Raw genomic sequence first — 27,562 nt, 5'->3', positions numbered from 1 at the left:
CGCTGCCTCCCTTGTATGACATCCCCTCCCCGATGCCGGTTATACCCAATGTCACATTGTGTCGGTTTTACTATTTACTCCATTATTGACCTTATTGCACCTGGACACACTCGATTCGCTCCATCTCTCCACTACACCCTCCTCCTCTTAAGTCATTTTTGTTATTTTCTGTCGAACAGACTTCCTTGAAAAATACTTTCTAGGTGGAAACTGTTCCAAATGATGTTTGTTCCTTTCACCAGATCCTACATTACAGATCCTCGATCGGACACATTCCTCCATCCTGCCGCTGTATTCCACTTGTATACAACATGTCGTGACGGCGCCGCGTCCTGTGTATTGTTTCTGGAGACGGCGGGACCTGTAGAACATTCCAGAATCTGCAGAAACTGTGTAAAAGGTCTTTTCCTGCCATTCTGTTCTGGGTGGAACCGTCGTCCCAGGAAGGGAGGAATCAGCACAACAATCAGATGGCGCTCACAGCCGGCATGTCGCCCTGGAGCGGCGCGGCACAGACCCTGCACATGGCAGGTGGGGCTACGCCGACGTTACAGATGATGCCATGTACATGCAGATGTGTGCGGCCCTTACACGTTTGTTTTGCAGGGGGACGAGCTGCGGTGCCTTGTGACGCCATTGTACCCGAATTATTGTCAAAAAGTCACAATTTCGCCCAATGAGTGAACAAACACACACAAGGAAGATGGTTAGGGCAAACCCCAAGCAAAAGTGGGTATTCCTGGTTGGACTCAGGCCGTCCGAGAGAGGGGATTAGAGGGGTATCCCAAAATAATGTTCCCCCATCATCTGTTCTTTTTTAATTTTGTGTTTTTGTCTTGTGGTATTTATTGACATTTTCGCACCAAATTCTACAAAATGGTCCCTAAGATTCATGAATTTTGAGCAAAACCAAAAAAGTTCTTTATTGTTTTTTTTAGCCTATATTGCAACTTTTTAGCTCAAAAAGTCCCATACACAGCTAAAAGGGGGCAATATTGCACAGACATTCCAGGCGTAAAGAAAATCACCCCAGGGAGAACTCAAGTGCACAAAATGGCGACTTTATAAAAAGTCCTAACTGATTAATCAGCCGAAAACTCGAAAGCGAACAAAAAAAAACCAGGCTGACACCGTGCCGACGCAGGGTAAAGGAAAAGAAGGGAAAAACAGGACAAAAATTGCAGTAATGAACTGGATCCTTAGTGCGAGCCTGCCAGAATTAGGGAAAAACTGAGGTCTACCCACTGCGTGAAGGGTTGGCCTGGTGAGAGCGCCTGTGAGACGTAACTAGAGAGAACTGCGGACATCGCGGAGCTCTGTGCCTCGCTATATTTACCGGCTCTGCAATAGTCTGCATTTAGGGTGGGCTCTGATGCCATCATGAAACTGGGTGACAACCCCTGAGGAAGCAGCAATAGCCATACAGGTTGTCACTCAGCCCCCCGAGTTCCGCAATACTAAAATTCATCATTATGCACTCTGGGAAACCCTGGTGACAACCTGTGCAGATTTAATGGTAGCCATAACAAGAGAGAATGGAGACCGCCGTGGCCACGTGACGGCAATGTTTATTGCCACCGCCCGCCCCTCCCATTTGACCTCATCTGTCAATGACAGCCCGGCCCGTGACCTGACACAATGACCTGTAAACATGGAGTCACCTCAGGTGCTGGGGCCCCCAGAACCCCCAATACTTTCACTATGGTGTTGTAGTCACCATGAGCAGCAGGAGCGACAGTCGCCTCCTGTGGTGCCGGCCGGCTGCCCACCATCACATGGTCCAGCCCTGGAGGCCGCAGACCGTTTCCCCCACTCTAGTTAAACTGGTTAATAAAATGCCCCTGGCTGATGACAGACGAATGGTGGAAGCGCCCGCGAGAGGCAAAGTCGGCGTTCTCTTCTGTCAGTTGCGTGGTTTCCATGCCAACATGAGCGAAGGTCGGGGTCACCACAAACTGTTCCGGGGACGGCTTCTTCCTGTAGTCAGAGGGGAGGGGTGAACAAAAAAATAAAAGGAAACAACAGAATGATCTGAATTCCAGAGTCCTGGCCGCCATCTTCCTCCCCCTGCTCCTAAAGACAAACCTAAAAGTCGTCGTGGCCAAAAGTCGGATCCAGGCGAAGAAGCTGAAGTTCGCAGCCGCCCCTGAAATAAGAAGCACAAACTTCAGAAGCCTGGAAAGCTGGGTGCCCACCCCGTGCAATGGAGGTCGCGCATCATGTCCGCCTTCTACAAGTGTCTGACTCTGCACCAACCTGGATTCATCCCCGGGCTCACCCGGCCGATATAGAAGAACAGCAGAACCGCGACCCCAAGATTTGCCAGAGCGTAGACCCACTGGATGACAAACATGATGAGGATAGAGACGATGGCCTGCAAGAGAGGAAGAGCAGATCACCACACTCGCCACTGATGGCTCTGATCGCGGGGTGCCAACTCACGATAGATGGCACCCGCGATCAGAGCCAACTCACGATAGATGGCACCCTGCGATCAGAGCCAACTCACGATAGATGGCACCCTGCGATCAGAGCCAACTCACGATAGATGGCACCCCGCGATCAGAGCCAACTCACGATAGATGGCACCCCGCGATCAGAGCCAACTCACAATAGATGGCACCCCGCGATCAGAGCCAACTCACGATAGATGGCACCCCGCGATCAGAGCCAACTCACGATAGATGGCACCTCGCGATCACAGAGCCAACTCAAGATAGATGGCACCCCGCGATCAGAGCCAACTCACGATAGATGGCACCCCGCGATCAGAGCCAACTCACGATAGATGGCACCCCGCGATCAGAGCCAACTCACGATAGATGGCACCCCGCGATCAGAGCCAACTCACGATAGATGGCACCCCGCGATCAGAGCCAACTCACGATAGATGGCACCCCGCGATCAGAGCCAACTCACGATAGATGGCACCCGCGATCAGAGCCAACTCACGATAGATGGCACCCGCGATCAGAGCCAACTCACGATAGATGGCACCCTGCGATCAGAGCCAACTCACGATAGATGGCACCCGCGATCAGAGCCAACTCACGATAGATGGCGCCCGCGATCAGAGCCAACTCACGATAGATAGCGCCCGCGATCAGAGCCAACTCACGATAGATGGCACCCCACGATCAGAGCCAACTCACGATAGATGGCACTCCGCAATCAGAGCCAACTCACGATAGATGGCACCCGGCGATCACAGAGCCGCACTCACCCGATAGATGACACCCGCGATCAGAGCCAACTCACGATAGATGGCACCCTGTGATCAGAGCCAACTCACGATAGATGGCACCCCGCGACCAGAGCCAACTCACGATAGATGGCACACCACGACCAGAGCCAACTCACGATAGATGACACCCGCGATCAGAGCCAACTCACGATAGATGGCACCCGGCGATCACAGAGCCGCACTCACCCCGATAGATGACACCCAGTGAATCCAGAGCTTCACTCACCCCCATAGATGACACCCAGCGATCACAGAGCTGCACTCACCCCGATAGATGACACCAGCAATCACAGATCCGCACTCACCCCGATAGATGACACCCAGCAATCAGAGTCACACTCACCCCGATAGATGACACCAGCAATCACAGAGCTGCACTCACCCCGATAGATGACACCCAGCGATCACAGAGCTGCACTCACCCCAATAGATGACACCCGCAATCACAGAGCCGCACTCACCCAGATAGATGACACCCAGCAATCAGAGTCACACTCACCCCGATAGATGACACCCGCAATCACAGAGCTGCACTCACCCCGATAGATGACACCCGCAATCACAGAGCCGCACTCACCGATAGATGACACCCACAATCACAGAGTCACACTCACCCCGATAGATGACACCCGCAATCACAGAGCTGCACTCACCCCGATAGATGACACCCACAATCACAGAGCCGCACTCACCGATAGATGACACCCAGTGATCACAGAGCTGCACTCACCCCAATAGATGGCACCCGCGATCAGAACCGCACTCACCCCAATAAATGACACCCAGCGATCACAGTCACACTCACCCCGATAGATGACATCCGCGATCACAGAGTCACATTCACCTCGAAAGATGACACCCGCGATCAAAGAGTCACACTCACCCCGATAGATGACACCCGCAATCACAGAGCCGCACTCACCCCGATAGATGACACCCGCGATCAGAGTCACACTCACCCCGATAGATGACACCAGCGATCACAGAGCTGTACTCACCCCAATAGATGGCACCCAGCGATCATAGAGCTGCACTCACCCCGATAGAGGACACCCAGCGATCACAGAGCTGCACTCACCCCGATAGATGACACCCAGCGATCACAGAGCTGCACTCACCCCGATAGAGGACACTCAGCGATCAGAGCTGCACTCACCCTGATAGTGGACACTCAGCGATCAGAGCTGCACTCACCCCGATAGATGACACCCAGCGATCACAGAGCTGCACTCACCCCGATAGATGACACCCAGCGATCACAGAGCTGCACTCACCCCGATAGATGACACCCAGCGATCACAGAGCTGCACTCACCCCGATAGAGGACACTCAGCGATCAGAGCTGCACTCACCCTGATAGTGGACACTCAGCGATCAGAGCTGCACTCACCCCGATAGATGACACCCAGCGATCACAGAGCTGCACTCACCACAATAGATGACACCCAGCGATCACAGAGCTGCACTCACCACAATAGATGACACCCAGCGATCACAGAGCTGCACTCACCCCGATAGATGACACCCAGCGATCACAGAGCTGCACTCACCCCGATAGATGACACCCAGCGATCAGAGCTGCACTCACCCCCATAGATGACACCCAGCGATCACAGAGTCACACTCAACCCGATAGATGACACCCGCAATCACAGAGCTGCACTCACCCCGATAGATGACACCCAGCGATCAGAGCTGCACTCACCCCCATAGATGACACCCAGCGATCACAGAGCTGCACTCACCCCGATAGATGACACCCGCAATCACAGAGCTGCACTCACCCCGATAGATGACACCCAGTGATCACAGAGCTGCACTCACCCCAATAGATGACATCTGCAATCACAGAGCCGCACTCACCCCGATAGATGACACCCAGCGACCACAGAGCTGCACTCACCCCGATAGACACCCAGTGATCACAGAGCCGCACTCACCCCGATAGATGACACCCGCAATCACAGAGCCGCACTCACCGCGATAGATGACACCCGCAATCACAGAGCCGCACTCACCCCGATAGATGACACCCAGCGATCACAGAGCTGCACTCACCCCGATAGATGACACCCGCAATCACAGAGCTGCACTCACCCCAATAGATGACATCTGCAATCACAGAGCCGCACTCACCCCGATAGATGACACCCGCGATCAGAGTCACACTCACCCCGATAGATGACACCAGCGATCACAGAGCTGTACTCACCCCAATAGATGGCACCCAGCGATCATAGAGCTGCACTCACCCCGATAGAGGACACCCAGCGATCACAGAGCTGCACTCACCCCGATAGATGACACCCAGTGATCACAGAGCTGCACTCACCCCAATAGATGACATCTGCAATCACAGAGCCGCACTCACCCCGATAGATGACACCCAGCGACCACAGAGCTGCACTCACCCCGATAGACGACACCCAGTGATCACACAGCCGCACTCACCCCGATAGATGACACCCGCAATCACAGAGCCGCACTCACCCCGATAGATGACACCCGCAATCACAGAGCCGCACTCACCCCGATAGATGACACCCGCGATCACAGAGTCACACTCACCCCGATAGATGGCACCCGCAATCACAGAGTCACACTCACCCCGATAGATGGCACCCGCAATCACAGAGTCACACTCACCCCGATAGATGGCACCCGCGATCACAGAGCTGCACTTACACCGATAGATAACACCCAGCGATCACAGAGCTGCACTTACCCCAATAGATGACACCCAGCGATAACAGAGCCGCAATCACCCAGGTAGATGGCACCCGCGATCAGAGCCGCACTCACCCCGATAGATGACACCTGCGATCACATAGCTGCACTCACCCCGATAGATGACACCCGCAATCACAGAGCCGCACTCACCCAGATAGATGGCACCCGCGATCAGAGCAGCACTCACCCCGATAGATGACACCTGCGATCACATAGCTGCACTCACCCCGATAAATGACACCCGCAATCACAGAGCCGCACTCACCCCGATAGATGACACCCGCAATCACAGAGTCACACTCACCCCGATAGATGACACCCGTGATCAGAGTCACACTCACCCCGATAGATGGCACCCAGCAATCACAGAGCCGCACTCACCCCGATAGATGGTACCCGCGATCAGAGCCGCAGTCACCCCAATAAATGACACCCAGCGATCACAGAGCTGCACTCACCCCGATAGATGACACCCAGCGATCACAGAGCTGCACTCACCCCGATAGATGACACCCAGTGATCACAGAGCTGCACTTACCCCGATAGACGACACCCAGTGATCACAGAGCTGCACTCACCCCGATAGATGGCACCCGCGATCACAGAGCTGCACTTACCCCGATAGATGACACCCGCAATTACAGAGCCGCACTCATCCCGATAGATGACACCCGCAATCACAGAGCGGCACTCACCCAGATAGATGGCACCCGAGATCAGAGCCGCACTCACCCCAATAAATGACACCCGCAATCACAGAGCCGCACTCACCTGATAGATGACACCCGCAATCACAGAGCCGCACTCACCCCGATAGATGGCACCCGCGATCACAGAGCTGCACTTACCCTGATAGATGGCACTCGCGATCACAGAGCTGCACTTACCCCGATAGATGACACCCGCAATCACAGAGCCGCACTCACCCCGATAGATGACACCCGCAATCACAGAGCCACGCTCACCCAGATAGATGGCACCCGCGATCAGAGCCGCACTCACCCCAATAAATGACACCCGCAATCACAGAGCCGCACTCACCCGATAGATGACACCCGCAATCACAGAGCCGCACTCACCCCGATAGATGACACCCGCGATCAGAGCCGCACTCACCCCAATAAATGACACCCAGTGATTGCACAGTTTGCTGTAGAAGGAGTCTGATAGACTCTGGATCTCAAATTCTGGAACTTTCTGTTTTGTTTTTGCCTCTGAAAGAAAAATATTCAATAGTGAAACAAAGTTTAGAACTACAGCGGCCCCCGCAGGGACCCCATTGTCTCTTTCCCATGGGGGACCAGTAGGGGTGCAGGAAGCGGAGATATTAGGCGCTGTTTGCAGACTGCGTCCCTGTAGAGCTGTTGGAGGAGGGGACAGGTAATGGCTATAGGGGTGCAGCCCCTGGGGGGTCTCCAGTGCACTAAGTGCTGGATCCAGGCGGACAATCATGGTCATCCTTCCCCGGGATGATGGGCCTCTATCAGAACTCACCGTGCTTCAGGTCGGTTCCCGGCTCCGGGACGTCGGTGACGAGCTGCTCCTGATCTCCGGTCTGGTCCTCGTCACTCTGCTCGGCTTGTTCCTGCCCATCTCTCGGGGTCCGGTCGTCCTCCTCAGTGGTGGTCGGCGGTACATCAGCGCTGGTCCTGCTCTCCGGCTCCTGGGTTTGCTGGAGGTCCAGTTGGAAGCTGTCCTGCAGCGTCTCCTTGGCCGGTTTTCGGGATTTCTTCAGCTTCATGAACTTCTTCTGCTCTGGGTCGGGGATCTTGGCACTGTCCGCTGTCTCCACTTGTCCCGGTCTGAAGATCTGGTCCATGTCTTTGGTGAATTCCAGGAGGGTCCCATTAGAGCCATAACTGGCGGACTTATCCAGGATGAGGGGCTGCAGCGGTCCTGGTGTCCTGGAGGTGGCTCGGCCCAGCGTCCTGCGAGAGCGCTGCAGGTCATAACTCATGGTGATGGAGAAGTAGGAGTAGTCCACGGCGCTGTACGTTAGCATGAAGTTAATGGTGACGATGGGGGCCAGGATGTTCACCTGACCGATGAAGACGAAGGCCATAGTGAGGAGGCCGGTCAGGAAGATGGCGGCCACCGGAGTCTTGTTTGGACCTTTCTAAAGAAAAACCAAAAAGGTAGTGATCAGCGGCCTGTGGACGGTCTCCGATGGCCTCAGACCACACAGCCATGTACAGCGGACATCAATGGTGCAATCCCCGCCAGGACACCAGTGGTGGCCACCAGTGATCGCACCGAGCAGCAGGAGGCTGGAGACAGCAGAGGCCACGCGCCCCACCGTCTGCCGTGCGACCCCCAACCCCACCCTGATCACTACCTGATCCTCAGTTACATCACGGCCTGAGCACCAGTCACATCCAGAGCTGCACGCACAAAGCAGCAGACGCCTGAATATAGACACCAGCTCTGGTGCATTGTGGGATGTCAGCCAGTAAAGTGCAGGAGGATTCAGTGAGGAAGCCAGCAGAATAGTGACTGCAGCTCTGGAGGTGACTGGAGGATAAGACACGATGTAACAGCAGAATAATGACCGCAGCTCTGGAGGGGACTGGAGGATAAAACATGATGTGACTGCAGCTCTGGAGGTGACTGGAGGATAAGACACGATGTAACAGCAGAATAGTGAGTGCAGCTCTGGAGAAGGAGACATAATTGTCAGTTCACTGTCTGGACCGTTTATAATACAGTACAGCCGTCACCTACGTTGCCGCAGATCAGTAATCCGGGAAGCAATTCTCCGACAGTGGAGCCGACACACTGATAACTCTGCAGCAGGTCGACATCTTGTATGTCTGGATATTAAAGCGGATAGTGATTAGCTCAACAATCAGCCCATAATTACCGGCTGAACGAGGCCTCATCATGTGACAACGCATATTAGTTATAACGAGGGAGAGAAGCCGCCAAAGCGCTAATCCCAATTATCAGGAGAATTACAGGACACATGTTCAGCGCTCACTATTAACACTTCACTCGCCAGGAGGGGAAGAGAAAATATCTGGTGCGAAGGATAAACACTAAGCTACAGTCACAGAGCTACATCCTGTATTATACTCCAGAGCTGCACTCACTATTCTGCTGGTGCAGTCACTGTGTACATACATTACATTACTGATCCTGAGTTATATCCTGTATTATACTCCAGAGCTGCACTCACTATTCTGCTGGTGCAGTCACTGTGTACATACATTACTGATCCTGAGTTACCTCCTGTATTATACTCCAGAGCTGTACTCACTATTCTGCTGGTACAGTCACTGTGTACATGCATTACATTACTGATCCTGAGTTATATCCTGTATTATACTCCAGAGCTGCACTCACTATTCTGCTGGTGCAGTCACTGTGTACATACATTACATTACTGATCATGAGTTACATCCTGTATTATACTCCAGAGCTGCACTCACTATTCTGCTGGTGCAGTCACTGTGTACATACATTACATTACTGATCCTGAGTTACATCCTGTATTATACTCCAGAGCTGCACTCACTATTCTGCTGGTGCAGTCACTGTGTACATACATTACATTACTGATCCTGAGCTACATCCTGTATTATACTCCAGAGCTGCACTCACTATTCTGCTGGTGCAGTCACTGTGTACATACATTACATTACTGATCATGAGTTACATCCTGTATTATACTCCAGAGCTGCACTCACTATTCTGCTGGTGCAGTCACTGTGTACATACATTACATTACTGATCCTGTATTACATCCTGTATTATACTCCAGAGCTGCACTCACTATTCTGCTGGTGCAGTCACTGTGTACATACATTACTGATCCTGAGTTACATCCTGTATTATACTCCACAGCTGCACTCACTATTCTGCTGGTGCAGTCACTGTATACATACATTACATTACTGATCCTGAGTTACATCCTGTATTATACTCCGGAGCTGCACTCACTATTCTGCTGGTGCAGTCACTGTGTACATACATTACTGATCCTGAGTTACATCCTGTATTATACCCCAGAGCTGCACTCACTATTCTGCTGGTGCAGTCACTGTGTACATACATTACTGATCCTGAATTACATCCTGTATTATACTCCGGAGCTGCACTCACTATTCTGCTGGTGCAGTCACTGTGTACATACATTACTGATCCTGAGTTACATCCTGTATTATACCCCAGAGCTGCACTCACTATTCTGCTGGTGCAGTCACTGTGTACATACATTACTGATCCTGAATTACATCCTGTATTATACTCCGGAGCTGCACTCACTATTCTGCTGGTGCAGTCACTGTGTACATACATTACTGATCCTGAATTACATCCTGTATTATACTCCGGAGCTGCACTCACTATTCTGCTGGTGCAGTCACTGTGTACATACATTACATTACTGATCATGAGTTACATCCTGTATTATACTCCAGAGCTGCACTCACTATTCTGCTGGTGCAGTCACTGTGTACATACATTACATTACTGATCCTGTATTACATCCTGTATTATACTCCAGAGCTGCACTCACTATTCTGCTGGTGCAGTCACTGTGTACATACATTACTGATCCTGAGTTACATCCTGTATTATACCCCAGAGCTGCACTCACTATTCTGCTGGTGCAGTCACTGTGTACATACATTACTGATCCTGAATTACATCCTGTATTATACTCCGGAGCTGCACTCACTATTCTGCTGGTGCAGTCACTGTGTACATACATTACTGATCCTGAGTTACCTCCTGTATTATACCCCAGAGCTGCACTCACTATTCTGCTGGTGCAGTCACTGTGTACATGCATTACATTACTGATCCTGAGTTACCTCCTGTATTATACTCCAGAGCTGTACTCACTATTCTGCTGGTGCAGTCACTGTGTACATACATTACATTACTGATCCTGAGTTACATCCTGTATTATACCCCAGAGCTGCACTCACTATTCTGCTGGTGCAGTCACTGTGTACATACATTACTGATCCTGAGTTACCTCCTGTATTATACTCCAGAGCTGTACTCACTATTCTGCTGGTGCAGTCACTGTGTACATACATTACATTACTGATCCTGAGTTACATCCTGTATTATACCCCAGAGCTGTACTCACTATTCTGCTGGTACAGTCACTGTGTACATACATTACATTACTGATCCGGAGTTACCTCCTGTATTATACTCCAGAGCTGTACTCACTATTCTGCTGGTACAGTCACTGTGTACATGCATTACATTACTGATCCTGAGTTACTTCCTGTATTATACTCCAGAGCTGCACTCACTATTCTGCTGGTGCAGTCACTGTGTACATACATTACATTACTGATCCTGAGTTACATCCTGTATTATACTCCAGAGCTGCACTCACTATTCTGCTGGTGCAGTCACTGTGTACATACATTACATTACTGATCCTGAGTTACATCCTGCATTATACTCCAGAGCTGCCCTCACTATTCTGCTGGTGCAGTCACTGTGTACATACATTACATTACTGATCCTGAGTTACCTCCTGTATTATACTCCAGAGCTGCACTCACTATTCTGCTGGTGCAGTCACTGTGTACATACATTACATTACTGATCCTGAGTTACCTCCTGTATTATATCCCAGAGCTGCACTCACTATTCTGCTGGTGCAGTCATTGTGTACATACATTACTGATCCTGAGTTACATCCTGTATTATACCCCAGAGCTGCACTCACTATTCTGCTGGTGCAATCACTGTGTACATACATTACATTACTGATCCTGAGTTACATCCTGTATTATATCCCAGAGCTGTACTCACTATTCTGCTGGTGCAGTCGCTGTGTACATACATTACATTACTGATCCTGAGTTACATCCTGTATTATACTCCAGAGCTGCACTCACTATTCTGCTGGTGCAGCCACTGTGTACATACATTACATTACTGATCCTGAGTTACATCCTGTATTATACCCCAGAGCTGCACTCACTATTCTGCTGGTGCAGTCACTGTGTACATACATTACTGATCCTGAGTTACACCCTGTATTATACTCCGGAGCTGCGCTCACTATACTGCTGGTGCAGTCACTGTGTACATACATTACTGATCCTGAGTTACATCCTGTATTATAGTCCAGAGCTGCAATCACTATTCTGCTGGTGCAGTCACTGTGTACATACATTACATTACTGATCCTGAGTTACATCCTGTATTATACTCCAGAGCTGCACTCATTATTCTGCTGGTGCAGTCACTGTGTACATACATTACATTACTGATCCTGAGTTACATCCTGTATTATACCCCAGAGCTGCACTCACTATTCTGCTGGTGCAGTCACTGTGTATATACATTACTTTACTGATCCTGAGTTACATCCTGTATTATACTCCAGAGCTGCACTCACTATTCTGCTGGTGCAGTCACTGTGTACATACATTACATTACTGATCCTGAGTTACATCCTGTATTATACCCCAGAGCTGCACTCACTATTCTGCTGGTGCAGTCACTGTGTACATACATTACATTACTGATCCTGAGTTACATCCTGTATTATACCCCAGAGCTGCACTCACTATTCTGCTGGTGCAGTCACTGTGTACATACATTACTGATCCTGAGTTACATCCTGTGTTATACCCTAGAGCTGCACTCACTATTCTGCTGGTGCAGTCACTGTGTACATACATTACATTACTGATCCTGAGTTACATCCTGTATTATACCCCAGAGCTGCACTCACTATTCTGCTGGTGCAGTCACTGTGTACATACATTACATTACTGATCCTGAGTTACATCCTGTATTATACTCCAGAGCTGCACTCACTATTCTGCTGGTGCAGTCACTGTGTACATACATTACATTACTGATCCTGAGTTACACCCTGTATTATACTCCACAGCTGCACTCACTATTCTGCTGGTGCAGTCACTGTGTACATACATTACTGATCCTGAGTTACATCCTGTATTATACTCCGGAGCTGCACTCACTATTCTGCTGGTGCAGTCACTGTGTACATACATTACTGATCCTGAGTTACATCCTGTATTATACCCCAGAGCTGCACTCACTATTCTGCTGGTGCAGTCACTGTGTACATACATTACTGATCCTGAATTACATCCTGTATTATACTCCGGAGCTGCACTCACTATTCTGCTGGTGCAGTCACTGTGTACATACATTACTGATCCTGAATTACATCCTGTATTATACTCCGGAGCTGCACTCACTATTCTGCTGGTGCAGTCACTGTGTACATACATTACATTACTGATCATGAGTTACATCCTGTATTATACTCCAGAGCTGCACTCACTATTCTGCTGGTGCAGTCACTGTGTACATACATTACATTACTGATCCTGTATTACATCCTGTATTATACTCCAGAGCTGCACTCACTATTCTGCTGGTGCAGTCACTGTGTACATACATTACTGATCCTGAGTTACATCCTGTATTATACTCCAGAGCTGCACTCACTATTCTGCTGGTGCAGTCACTGTATACATACATTACATTACTGATCCTGAGTTACATCCTGTATTATACTCCGGAGCTGCACTCACTATTCTGCTGGTGCAGTCACTGTGTACATACATTACTGATCCTGAGTTACATCCTGTATTATACCCCAGAGCTGCACTCACTATTCTGCTGGTGCAGTCACTGTGTACATACATTACTGATCCTGAATTACATCCTGTATTATACTCCGGAGCTGCACTCACTATTCTGCTGGTGCAGTCACTGTGTACATACATTACTGATCCTGAGTTACCTCCTGTATTATACCCCAGAGCTGCACTCACTATTCTGCTGGTGCAGTCACTGTGTACATGCATTACATTACTGATCCTGAGTTACCTCCTGTATTATACTCCAGAGCTGTACTCACTATTCTGCTGGTGCAGTCACTGTGTACATGCATTACATTACTGATCCTGAGTTACATCCTGTATTATACCCCAGAGCTGTACTCACTATTCTGCTGGTACAGTCACTGTGTACATACATTACATTACTGATCCGGAGTTACCTCCTGTATTATACTCCAGAGCTGTACTCACTATTCTGCTGGTACAGTCACTGTGTACATACATTACATTACTGATCCTGAGTTACATCCTGTATTATACTCCAGAGCTGCACTCACTATTCTGCTGGTGCAGTCATTGTGTACATACATTACTGATCCTGAGTTACATCCTGTATTATACCCCAGAGCTGCACTCACTATTCTGCTGGTGCAATCACTGTGTACATACATTACATTACTGATCCTGAGTTACATCCTGTATTATATCCCAGAGCTGTACTCACTATTCTGCTGGTGCAGTCGCTGTGTACATACATTACATTACTGATCCTGAGTTACATCCTGTATTATACTCCAGAGCTGCACTCACTATTCTGCTGGTGCAGCCACTGTGTACATACATTACATTACTGATCCTGAGTTACATCCTGTATTATACCCCAGAGCTGCACTCACTATTCTGCTGGTGCAGTCACTGTGTACATACATTACTGATCCTGAGTTACACCCTGTATTATACTCCGGAGCTGCGCTCACTATACTGCTGGTGCAGTCACTGTGTACATACATTACTGATCCTGAGTTACATCCTGTATTATAGTCCAGAGCTGCAATCACTATTCTGCTGGTGCAGTCACTGTGTACATACATTACATTACTGATCCTGAGTTACATCCTGTATTATACTCCAGAGCTGCACTCATTATTCTGCTGGTGCAGTCACTGTGTACATACATTACATTACTGATCCTGAGTTACATCCTGTATTATACCCCAGAGCTGCACTCACTATTCTGCTGGTGCAGTCACTGTGTACATACATTACTTTACTGATCCTGAGTTACATCCTGTATTATACTCCAGAGCTGCACTCACTATTCTGCTGGTGCAGTCACTGTGTACATACATTACATTACTGATCCTGAGTTACATCCTGTATTATACCCCAGAGCTGCACTCACTATTCTGCTGGTGCAGTCACTGTGTACATACATTACATTACTGATCCTGAGTTACATCCTGTATTATACCCCAGAGCTGCACTCACTATTCTGCTGGTGCAGTCACTGTGTACATACATTACTGATCCTGAGTTACATCCTGTGTTATACCCTAGAGCTGCACTCACTATTCTGCTGGTGCAGTCACTGTGTACATACATTACATTACTGATCCTGAGTTACATCCTGTATTATACCCCAGAGCTGCACTCACTATTCTGCTGGTGCAGTCACTGTGTACATACATTACATTACTGATCCTGAGTTACATCCTGTATTATACTCCGGAGCTGCACTCACTATTCTGCTGGTGCAGTCACTGTGTACATACATTACTGATCCTGAGTTACATCCTGTATTATACTCCGGAGCTGCACTCACTATTCTGCTGGTGCAGTCACTGTGTACATACATTACATTACTGATCCTGAGTTACATTCTGTATTATACCCCAGAGCTGCACTCACTATTCTGCTGGTGCAGTCACTGTGTACATACATTACTGATCCTGAGCTACATCCTGTATTATACCCCAGAGCTGCACTCACTATTCTGCTGGTGCAGTCACTGTGTACATACATTACTGATCCTGAGTTACACCCTGTATTATACTCCGGAGCTGCACTCACTATTCTGCTGGTGCAGTCACTGTGTACATACATTACTGATCCTGAGTTACACCCTGTATTATACTCCGGAGCTGCGCTCACTGTTCTGCCATCTCGTTTCTCGGTCGGTGGCTTTAGCGGATCAGTGAGGGACGATGCACTTACTCCGTGGCTCAGGAAGGACAGGACAGGGATGACTTTCTCCTGTGCGATGCACTGAAGGATTCTGGGAGCGCTGTACAGACCCCCCATGCAGGAGGCCAAGGAGGAGATGTAGAGACCCAGCAGAAATAGGAAGCCCACCAGAGACACCTGAGGAGGGGACACAAGATGTGATTCACTATGTCAGCTCTGTGCACGCTGGCGCCGTATGCAGCAGTCTACAGTCAGACGCCAGGGCAGCGCTGCGGACCCTCATGCAGACTGCGCCCCCCGCTTGTGTATGGGGGCGATGATCCTGGAATAGACCATTGAGGAGCGGCAGCACTGACTGAGCACAATCCCCCCCATCATTCCACGTGGGACCACCAGTGACGACGGGAGTACGAGGGGCCGACCGAATACAACTGCTTCATGGAGCCGCTGACGCCTAATTCGCTAGATTATGATTATTAATCCGCATTCTGAGCTCAGACACGTGAAAACCGATCACAGCGGCCCCCAGTCTCAGCACCGCGGGGCATCCGATCACAGCGGCCCCCAGTCTCAGCACCGCGGGGCGTCCGATCACAGCGGCCCCCAGTCTCAGCACCGCGGGGCGTCCGATCACAGCGGCCCCCAGTCTCAGCACCGCGGGGCGTCCGATCACAGAGGCCCCCAGTCTCAGCACCGCGGGGCGTCCGATCACAGCGGCCCCCAGTCTCAGCACCGCGGGGCATCCGATCACAGCGGCCCCCAGTCTCAGCACCGCGGGGCGTCCGATCACAGCGGCCCCCAGTCTCAGCACCGCGGGGCGTCCGATCACAGCGGCCCCCAGTCTCAGCACCGCGGGGCGTCCGATCACAGAGGCCCCCAGTCTCAGCACCGCGGGGCGTCCGATCACAGCGGCCCCCAGTCTCAGCACCGCGGGGCATCCGATCACAGCGGCCCCCAGTCTCAGCACCGCGGGGCGTCCGATCACAGCGGCCCCCAGTCTCAGCACCGCGGGGCGTCCGATCACAGCGGCCCCCAGTCTCAGCACCGCGGGGCGTCCGATCACAGCGGCCCCCAGTCTCAGCACCACGGGGCGTCCGATCACAGCGGCCCCCAGTCTCAGCACCGCGGGGCGTCCGATCACAGCGGCCCCCAGTCTCAGCACCGCGGGGCGTCCGATCACAGCGGCCCCCAGTCTCAGCACCGCGGGGCATCCGATCACAGCGGCCCCCAGTCTCAGCACCGCGGGGCGTCCGATCACAGCGGCCCCCAGTCTCAGCACCACGGGGCGTCCGATCACAGCGGCCCCCAGTCTCAGCACCGCGGGGCGTCCGATCACAGCGGCCCCCAGTCTCAGCACCGCGGGGCGTCCGATCACAGCGGCCCCCAGTCTCAGCACCGCGGGGCGTCCGATCACAGAGGCCCCCAGTCTCAGCACCGCGGGGCGTCCGATCACAGCGGCCCCCAGTCTCAGCACCGCGGGGCGTCCGATCACAGCGGCCCCCAGTCTCAGCACCACGGGGCGTCCGATCACAGCGGCCCCCAGTCTCAGTACCGCGGGGCATCCGATCACAGCGGCCCCCAGTCTCAGCACCGCGGGGCGTCCGATCACAGAGGCCCCCAGTCTCAGCACCGCGGGGCGTCCGATCACAGAGGCCCCCAGTCTCAGCACCGCGGGGCGTCCGATCACAGAGGCCCCCAGTCTCAGCACCGCGGGGCGTCCGATCACAGCGGCCCCCAGTCTCAGTACCGCGGGGCGTCCGATCACAGCGGCCCCCAGTCTCAGTACCGCGGGGCGTCCGATCACAGCGGCCCCCAGTCTCAGTACCGCAGAGCGTCCGATCACAGCGGCCCCCAGTCTCAGCACCGCGGGGCGTCCGATCACAGCGGCCCCCAGTCTCAGTACCGCGGGGCGTCCGATCACAGCGGCCCCCAGTCTCAGTACCGCGGGGCGTCCGATCACAGCGGCCCCCAGTCTCAGTACCGCGGGGCGTCCGATCACAGCGGCCCCCAGTCTCAGTACCGCGGGGCGTCCGATCACAGCGGCCCCCAGTCTCAGTACCGCGGGGCGTCCGATCACAGCGGCCCCCAGTCTCAGTACCGCGGGGCGTCCGATCACAGCGGCCCCCAGTCTCAGTACCGCAGAGCGTCCGATCACAGCGGCCCCCAGTCTCAGTACCGCGGGGCGTCCGATCACAGCGGCCCCCAGTCTCAGCACCGCGGGGCATCCGATCACAGAGGCCCCCAGTCTCAGCACCGCGGGGCGTCCGATCACAGCGGCCCCCAGTCTCAGTACCATGGGGCGTCCGATCACAGCGGCCCCCAGTCTCAGCACCGCGGGGCATCCGATCACAGAGGCCCCTAGTCTCAGCACCGCGGATCCGGAGCGTGGCAGAGGAGCTGCACCTCCCTTGCGGCGGCGGCAACACTTAATGCGCGCGGTCAACGGTGATCGCCATGATGGCGGCCGGGAATAATCGCTCATCAGACAATTCCCTAATCCTGCTATGTCACCGGATGCAGCGTGAACGCGCCATTACCTTCTCAGCGATCATGAACTCATAGCGCAGGAATTCCCTGGTGCAAATGGCGCCGAGCAAGAAGACGAAGACGACGTACAGGAACCACCTGCGGAGAGACAAGCAACCTGCTCATCCTGAGCTGCCTGGTGCACAGTATACAGCCTATCCCAGCCATGTACCGATACTTACGAGATGGCAATGGCAGCCAGCGAGCCCACCGGAATACTAACGGCCGGACGCCGCAGGTCTCCGCCCATATTGAAGCCCACCATGACACCTGCAGGGTGAAGACACAGGATGAGTCAGGCCGCAGAGAGCCCCCATCATGGCGGACGTTCTCCGCAGCTCTGCTTGCTGTCAGTGAGAACATGCATGGCAGCATTGAATCCGGGTCTCCGCTGAGGGTTTGTTACAGTGTGCCCGTCTGCACAATGCTCGGAGATGAACACATCTGGAGTCTGTTACAATGTCGCAGTCTGGAGGTTCAGATCAGGGAGCACAGACCAGACTGGATACAACTGCAGCAAAACCTCAGCTGTGAGCAGGATGGGCGCGCACAAACAGGGACGTTCTCATCCACCCACAAAGTGACACCGGGAGGCGCCGCAGCAGCACAACCACGGGAATCCACCATAATCCCTGCGCCACCACCCAACTCATGTCAGGAGGATCACCGAGATCCATTGGGGATCACTGCACATACTGTGTTACATGGGACTGCAGGTGACATCTACACTATCTGCACTCAAGAGAGTTATCACTGTTTTATATGTGGTGTTACATAGGACTGCTGGTGGCATCTACTACATCATCTGTACTCAGAGCGTTATCACTGTGTTATCTGTGGTGTTACATAGGACTGCAGGTGGCATCTACTACAGTGGGTACGGAAAGTATTCAGACCGCTTTAGATTTTTTTCTCTTTGCTTCATTGCAGCCATTCCGTAAATTTAAAAAGTTAATTTTCCCTCATTACTGTACACTCTGCACCCCATCTTGACTGAAAAAAAAAACAAATGTAGAAATCTTTAAAAATTTAATAAAAAAAAGAAAACCTGAAATCTCACATGGTCATAAGTCTTCAGCCCCTTTGCTCAGACTCTCATATGTAAGTCCCATGCCGTCCATTTCCTTGTGATCCTCCTTGAGATGGTTCTCCTCCTTCATTGGAGTCCAGCTGTGTAATTACACTAATAGGACTTGATTTGGAGCGGCGCACACCTGTCTATATAAGACCTCACCGCTCACAGTGCATGTCAGACCAAAGGAGGATCATGAGGTCAAAGGAACTGGCCAAAGAGCTCAGAGACAGAATTGTGGCAAGGCACAGATCTGGCCAAGGTTACAACAGAATTTCTGCAGTACTCAAGGTTCCTAAGAGCACAGTGGCCTCCACAATCCTTGAATCAAAGAAGTTTGGGACCACCAGAAGTCTTCCTAGACCTGGCCGTCCAGCCAAACTGAGCAATCGTGGGAGAAGAGTCTTGGTGAGAGGTAAAGAAGAACCCCAAGATCACGGTGGCTGAGCTCCAGAGATGCAGGAGGGGGATGGGAGAAAGTTCCACAAAGTCAACTATCAATGCAGCCTCCACCAGTCGAGCCTTTATGGCAGAGTGGCCTGACGGAAGCCTCTCCTCAGTGCAAGACATATGAAAGCCGCATAGAGTTTGCTAAAAATCACATGAAGGACTCCCAGACTATGAGAAATAAGATTCTCTGGTCTGATGAGATGAAGATAGACCTTATTGGTGATAATTCTAAGCGGTATGTGTGGAGAAAACCAGGCACTGCTCATCACCTGCCCAATACAATCCCCACAGTGAAGCATGGTGGTGGCAGCATCATGCTATGGGGGTGTTTTTCAGCTGCAGGGACAGGATGACTGGTTGTCATTGAAGGAACCATGAATGTGACCAAGTACAGAGATATCCTGGATGAAAACCTCTTCCAGAGTGCTCTGGACCTCAGACTTGGCCGAAGGTTCACCTTCCAACAAGACAATGACCCTAAGCACACAGCTAAAATAACAAAGGAGCGGCTTCAGAACAACTCTGTGACCATTCCTGACCGGCCCAGCCAGAGCCCTGACCTAAACCCAATGGAGCATCTCTGGAGAGACCAGAAAATGGCGTCCACCAACGTTCACCATCCAACCTGACGGAACTGGAGAGGATCTGCAAGGAAGAATGGCCGAGGATCCCCGAATCCAGGGGTGAAAAACTTGTATCATTCCCAAGAAGACTCATGGCTGCACGAGCTCAAAAGGGGCTTCTACTCAATACTGAGCAAAGGGGCTGAATACTTATGACCACAGGATATTTCAGGTTTTATTTTTTAATAAATTTACAAAAATTTCTACATTTCTGTTTTTTTCAATCAAGATGGGGCAGAGTGAACATTAATGAGAGAAAATGAACTTTATAGAATTTACAAAATGGCTGCAATGAAACAGAGTGAAAAATGTAAAGGGGTCTGAATACTTTCCGTACCCACTGTATGTTATCTGTACTCAGACTTATCACTGTGTTATCTGAGGTGTTACATAGGACTGCAGGTGATACACACAGTATGTTCAGTGATGTGCAAAACATTTAGGCTGGTGTAGAAAAAATGCTACAGATTAAGAAGCTTCCAGGAACAGAAGGGTTAATATTTCTATCAATTAACAAAAAGTAAAGTGACTGAAGAAAAGAGAAACGTAAATCCTATCAGTATCTGGTGACCGCCCGTCCCCTCCATCATCAGTATCTGGTGACTGCCCGTCACCTCCATCATCAGTATCTGGTGACTGCCCGTCACCTCCATCATCAGTATCTGGTGACCGCCCGTCACCTCCATCATCAGTATCTGGTGACCGCCCGTCACCTCCATCATCAGTATCTGGTGACCGTCCGTCTCCTCCATCATCAGTATCTGATGACCGCCCGTCACCTCCATCATCAGTATCTGGTGACCGTCCGTCTCCTCCATCATCAGTATCTGATGACCGCCCGTCCCCTCCATCATCAGTATCTGGTGACCGCCCGTCTCCTCCATCATCAGTATCTGGTGACCGCCCGTCTCCTCCATCATCAGTATCTGATGACCGCCCGTCCCCTCCATCATCAGTATCTGGTGACCGTCCGTCTCCTCCATCATCAGTATCTGGTGACCGCCCGTCCCCTCCATCATCAGTATCTGATGACCGCCCGTCCCCTCCATCATCAGTATCTGGTGACCGCCCGTCTCCTCCATCATCAGTATCTGGTGACCGCCCGTCTCCTCCATCATCAGTATCTGGTGACCGCCCGTCTCCTCCATCATCAGTATCTGGTGACCGCCCGTCACCTCCATCATCAGTATCTGGTGACCGCCCGTCTCCTCCATCATCAGTATCTGGTGACCGCCCGTCACCTCAATCATCAGTATCTGGTGACCGCCCGTCTCCTCCATCATCAGTATCTGGTGACCGCCCGTCTCCTCCATCATCAGTATCTGATGACCGCCCGTCATCTCCATCATCAGTATCTGGTGACCGCCCGTCTCCTCCATCATCAGTATCCGGTGACCGCCCGTCCCCTCCATCATCAGTATCTGGTGACCGCCCGTCCCCTCCATCATCAGTATCTGGTGACCGCCCGTCCCCTCCATCATCAGTATCTGGTGACCGCCCGTCTCCTCCATCATCAGTATCTGGTGACCGCCCGTCCCCTCCATCATCAGTATCTGGTGACCGCCCGTCTCCTCCATCATCAGTATCTGGTGACCGCCCGTCTCCTCCATCATCAGTATCTGGTGACCGCCCGTCTCCTCCATCATCAGTATCTGGTGACCTCCCGTCCCCTCCATCATCAGTATCTGGTGACCGCCCGTCTCCTCCATCATCAGTATCTGGTGACCGCCCGTCACCTCAATCATCAGTATCTGGTGACCGCCCGTCTCCTCCATCATCAGTATCTGGTGACCGCCCGTCACCTCCATCATCAGTATCTGGTGACCGCCCGTCTCCTCCATCATCAGTATCTGGTGACTGCCCGTCACCTCCATGATCAGTATCTGGTGACCGCCCGTCCCCTCCATCATCAGTATCTGATGACCGCCCGTCCCCTCCATCATCAGTATCTGGTGACCGCCCGTCTCCTCCATCATCAGTATCTGGTGACCGCCCGTCTCCTCCATCATCAGTATCTGGTGACCGCCCGTCACCTCCATCATCAGTATCTGGTGACCGCCCGTCTCCTCCATCATCAGTATCTGGTGACCTCCCGTCCCCTCCATCATCAGTATCTGGTGACAGCCCGTCCCCTCCATCATCAGTATCTGGTGACCGCCCGTCTCCTCCATCATCAGTATCTGGTGACCGCCCGTCACCTCAATCATCAGTATCTGGTGACCGCCCGTCTCCTCCATCATCAGTATCTGGTGACTGCCCGTCTCCTCCATCATCAGTATCTGGTGACCGCCCGTCACCTCCATCATCAGTATCTGGTGACCGCCCGTCTCCTCCATCATCAGTATCTGGTGACCGCCCGTCACCTCCATGATCAGTATCTGGTGACCGCTGTTGTGAATTCTGTGGCCAAACTCCCTCCTGTGGTCATGAGTGGTACTGCGGCTGGTTCTGTCTATAAGCTTCCTTTGGTGGATGAGAGTGGTACTGCGGCTTCTGAGTTTCCTTCCTCAGGTGATGAGGTTAAGTCGTTAGGTGCTGCTCTATTTAACTCCACCTGGTGCTTTGATCCTGGCCTCCAGTCAATGTTCTAGTATTGGTCTTGCTTCCTCTTGGATCGTTCCTGTGGCCTGTCTATCCTGCATAAGCTAAGTTCTGCTTGTGTTACTTTTGTTTGCTATTTTTTCTGTCCAGCTTGCTATATTGGTTTTTCTTGCTTGCTGGAAGCTCTGAGACGCAGAGGGAGCACCTCCGTACCGTTAGTCGGTGCGGAGGGTCTTTTTGCCCCTCTGCGTGGTTGTTTGTAGGTTTTTGTGTTGACCGCAAAGCTATCTTTCCTATCCTCGGTCTATTCAGTAAGTCGGGCCTCACTTTGCTAAATCTATTTCATCTCTGTGTTTGTATTTCATCTTTACTCACAGTCATTATATGTGGGGGGCTGCCTTTTCCTTTGGGGAATTTCTCTGAGGCAAGGTACGCTTATTTTTCTATCTTCGGGGCTAGTTAGTTTCTCAGGCTGTGCCGAGTTGCATAGGGAGCGTTAGGCGCAATCCACGGCTACCTCTAGTGTGGTGTGATAGGATTAGGGATTGCGGTCAGCAGAGTTTCCACGTCTCAGAGCTCGTCCTATGTTTTTGGTAAATGTCAGGTCACTTTGTGTGCTCTGAACTTCAATGTCCATTGTGGTTCTGAATTACCTGTTCATAACAGTACTGGAGGCCAGGATCAAAGCACCAGGTGGAGTTAAATAGAGCAGCACCTAACGACTTAACCTCATCACCTGAGGAAGGAAACTCAGAAGCCGCAGTACCACTCTCATCCACCAAAGGAAGCTCATTGACAGAACCAGCCGAAGTACCACTCACGACCACAGGAGGGAGCTTGGCCACAGAATTCACAACAGACCGCCCGTCACCTCCATCATCAGTATCTGGTGATCGCCCGTCTCCTCCATCATCAGTATCTGGTGACCGCCCGTCACCTCCATCATTAGTATCTGGTGACCGCCCATTACCTCCATCATCAGTATCTGGTGATCGCCCGTCTCCTCCATCATCAGTATCTGGTGACCTCCCGTCTCCTCTATTATCAGTATCTGGTGACCGCCCGTCTCCTCCATCATCAGTATCTGGTGACCGTCCATCTCCTCCATCATCAGTATCTGGTGACCGCCCGTCTCCTCCATCATCAGTATCTGGTGACCGTCCGTCTCCTCCATCATCAGTATTTGGTGACCGCCCCTCTCCTCCATCATCAGTATCTGGTGATCGCCCGTCACCTCTATTATCAGTATCTGGTGAGCGCCCGTCTCCTCAATCATCAGTATCTGGTGACCGCCCGTCACCTCCATCATCAGTATCTGGTGATCGCCCGTCCCCTCCATCATCAGTATCTGGTGACCGCCCGTCTCTTCCATCATCAGTATCTGGTGACCGCCCGTCTCCTTCATCATCAGTATTCGGTGACCGCCCGTCTCCTTCATCATCAGTATCTGGTGACCGCCCATCACCTCCATCATCAGTATCTGGTGAGCGCCCGTCTCCTCCATCATCAGTATCTGGTGACCGCCCGTCGCCTCTATTATCAGTATCTGGTGAGCGCCCATCTCCTCCATCATCAGTATCTGGTGACCGCCCGTCGCCTCCATCATCAGTATCTGGTGAACACCCGCCACCTCCATCATCAGTATCTGGTGACCGCCCGTCACCTCCATCATCAGTATCTGGTGACCGCCCGTCACCTCCATCATCAGTATCTGGTGACCGCCCATCACCTCCATCATCAGTATCTGGTGACCGCCCGTCGCCTCCGCCATCTTGGAGACCTGACACACTAAGTGGAGCATACAGCGGGGTGAGGAGCGGGCCGGCCGCTGTGCGGGTGAGGAGCGGGCCGGCCGCTGTGCGGCGGTCCCGGGGGCGGACATTCCTCTTTTCGGCAGTCGCCCTGCACTCGCTGCACACGGATTCATGCACCGTGAGGGAAGGACATATTTGGGGCCACAGCACGGAGCCATCTTCCTCCCCGGACCCCCCACATACCTGTCGCAGCTGGGAAAAACACCCCAAAGACAGTGAAGAAGCTCTCTCCGGGGGAGTAGTCGGGAAACGTGTTATTATGCAGCAGATCCGCGGAGTATCCCACAAAGCCATGATCTGCGGAGAGAAGAGCAGAGTAGTCAGGGAGCGGGGGATGGGGAATGATGGGGACGACACTGGGGACTAATGACGATGATGGTGGGGATGGAGGCGCGGACCTTACATTGGGGCGGTGTCGTTCCTTTGGATACAGATTCTCCGTACTCCCCCCATTATCTGGAGCCTGGCTTCAGTCAGCGAGACCCCCGATAACGGGACCCATTCTCCGCTCTCATCCTCCGGCAGCCCCTTATCTCTTCCTGTTCTGCTGCTTTTCCCACCAGTGACAATCAGACCCCTGTTTATCCAGGACGTGGAGGTGGGGGGCTCCGATCCGACACAGGAGACAAGGCGCAGGGTCCTAGCTGCAGCCCCCAGAGCTGCGCTTACCCCGCGCCCCACATGCCCTTACCCCAGAAGCCCCTCAGTCAGGGTGCATGTCCAGCCGATGGTGGGGGCCGGGAGCGTCCGGACAAAGAGAAATGACAGAAAATCCCGGGAAAGTGTCCAGAAACATCGAGAATCTGCCCCCGGAATAATGTGCCCCTCATTACACAGAGTGCGGCCCCCACAAGCACCGTGCTCGCCCCTCTCCGGGCCAATGTCCAGCTCACCGCCGCTCAGTGTGCCGCAGTCCCGGCTCATCTACATGCAGCAACTGGAAAAACATGCAGAACCCAAATTCTGGTGTGTCCCTGACCCCGATGGCACAGGCGGCCCAGGACCCCTCCCGATGGCACAGGCGGCCCAGGACCCCTCACGATGGCACAGGCGGCCCAGGACCCCTCCCGATGGCACAGGCGGCCCAGGACCCCTCACGATGGCACAGGCGGCCCAGGACCCCTCCCAACGGCACAGGCGGCCCAGGACCCCTCCCGATGGCACAGGCGGCCCAGGACCCCTCCCAACGGCACAAGCGGCTCAGGACCCCTCCCGACGGCACAGGCGGCCCAGGACCCCCCAATGGCACAGGCAGCCCAGGACCCCTCCCAACGGCACAGGCAGCCCAGGACCCCTCCCAACAGCACAGGCGGCCCAGGACCCCCCAATGGCACAGGCGGCCCAGGACCCCTCCCAACAGCACAGGCAGCCCAGGACCCCCCCCCCAATGGCACAGGCAGCCCAGGACCCCTCATACCGGCACAGGCAGCCCAGGACCCCCCAATGGCATAGACGGCCCAGGTGGTCATACGCCTCTCCCCCTAAAGACAATGTCAGCAGGATCTATATGTGAAAACATGCTTTTATTATTTTGCATTGTGAGTAATGTAAGACGTGAAACTTCATTGAGTCTCATAGGCACTAACATGCGCAGTAAAGGATTTGTGAATGTAAAACCTTTAGGAAGGATTAGGGCGCAGTACAGGGTATAGACAACACAGGATCAGGAGCAGTATAGTGGTTGGGAGCAGCCCGGCAGTGGGAGAGGTCAGGGTTATCATAAGGGGAGCGTGTGCAGAGTAACATCCGGTAAGGCTGGAGGTGATCGCAGAAGTTCCAGGCCGGAGGCCCGAGCCGATACGACCAGGCTGCAAGCGAATGGCCGCGGCAAACTACAGCGCATCTTCCCGGGACAGAATTAGGCTTCTTTCACACTAGCGTCAGAATCTCCCCGTCGCAATGCGTCGGGGAGAGATTCCGACGCTAGCGTTTGCTGCATTGCACAATGGAGGCAGCGGATGCATTTTTCCGGCGCATCCGCTGCCCCATTGTAAGGTGCGGGGAGGTGGGGGCGGAGTTCTGGCCGCGCATGCGCGGTCAGAAAAAGCGGTCCGTCGGGAGAAAAAAACGTTACATGTAGGGTTTTTTTCTCCCGACGGTCCGCCAAAGCACGAAGCATTCGTCGCAAGACGGATGCGAAGTGTGCAAATCCGTCGCAAATGCGTCGTCAATAGAAGTGTATGGGGAAAAAACGCATCCTGCAAGCACTTTTGCAGGATGCGTTTTTTCTGCAAAACGACGCATTGTGACGGATTTAAAAAAACACTAGTGTGAAAGTAGCCTTAGGCACAGAGAAGCCGCAATCTCTCCACAAGGGAAAGCCGGGAATCGCAGGGGCCAGAGGGGCCACAGAGGGGCCGCCACCACGACAACCACTGAGCTTGGACTGTGCAGCGACATTAAACCGTCCGAGCAGCGTCTCCGGCTGAGTGTGAGCGTCCCTGGACCCGGAATAGAGGAGACAGCGGAAGAAGCCATATGCAAATCAGGCAGAAAGTGCACTGGGGCGTGTCCATGCACCCGGGAGAAGCGTCTACAGACAGACCGCCACTGCTATAAGGAGAATCGTGCCGGGGGGAACCTCTCACACAGGACCAGCGGCCGAGCCCAGAATGTTATCTCCGAGGCGCTGGGTCCAGATAAACATTAACAATCCTAATTGTAGCAGCCGCTCGTCCAGGGACAGGAAGGCCGACGTCTGGATGGATGGGGGTCTCTACAGAACAACAGGCAGCCACATCCTTCCTGCCCCGTGCCCACCGCGCCCTTCCAGGGAGGAAAACAAGCGTCCGAGATCCTAA

General features: G+C 52.7%; 1 protein-coding gene across 3 annotated transcripts in view; it reads right to left on the bottom strand.

The window, feature by feature from the left end:
- Nucleotides 1-897: 897 nt before the first annotated feature.
- The window catches only part of SLC12A8 (solute carrier family 12 member 8), a 53,983-nt gene continuing 27,318 nt past the window's right edge, over nt 898-27,562 (bottom strand). For all 3 annotated transcript variants that reach the window (XM_069732586.1, XM_069732587.1, XM_069732588.1), the window contains exons 6-14: nt 24,945-25,058; nt 18,444-18,531; nt 18,273-18,360; nt 15,766-15,912; nt 7,469-8,090; nt 7,091-7,188; nt 2,257-2,374; nt 2,086-2,146; nt 898-1,977 (exon numbers count right to left, since the gene is read on the bottom strand). In XM_069732586.1, coding sequence (XP_069588687.1) covers nt 1,815-1,977; nt 2,086-2,146; nt 2,257-2,374; nt 7,091-7,188; nt 7,469-8,090; nt 15,766-15,912; nt 18,273-18,360; nt 18,444-18,531; nt 24,945-25,058 — 1,499 coding nt within the window. In that variant the 3' untranslated portion in view covers nt 898-1,814. The remainder of the gene's footprint in view (nt 1,978-2,085; nt 2,147-2,256; nt 2,375-7,090; nt 7,189-7,468; nt 8,091-15,765; nt 15,913-18,272; nt 18,361-18,443; nt 18,532-24,944; nt 25,059-27,562) is intronic.

The sequence above is a fragment of the Ranitomeya imitator genome, chromosome 7, assembly GCF_032444005.1.
Source record: "Ranitomeya imitator isolate aRanImi1 chromosome 7, aRanImi1.pri, whole genome shotgun sequence".
Taxonomy (NCBI): domain Eukaryota; kingdom Metazoa; phylum Chordata; class Amphibia; order Anura; family Dendrobatidae; genus Ranitomeya; species Ranitomeya imitator.
This window is presented reverse-complemented; position numbering and strand designations above follow the sequence as displayed.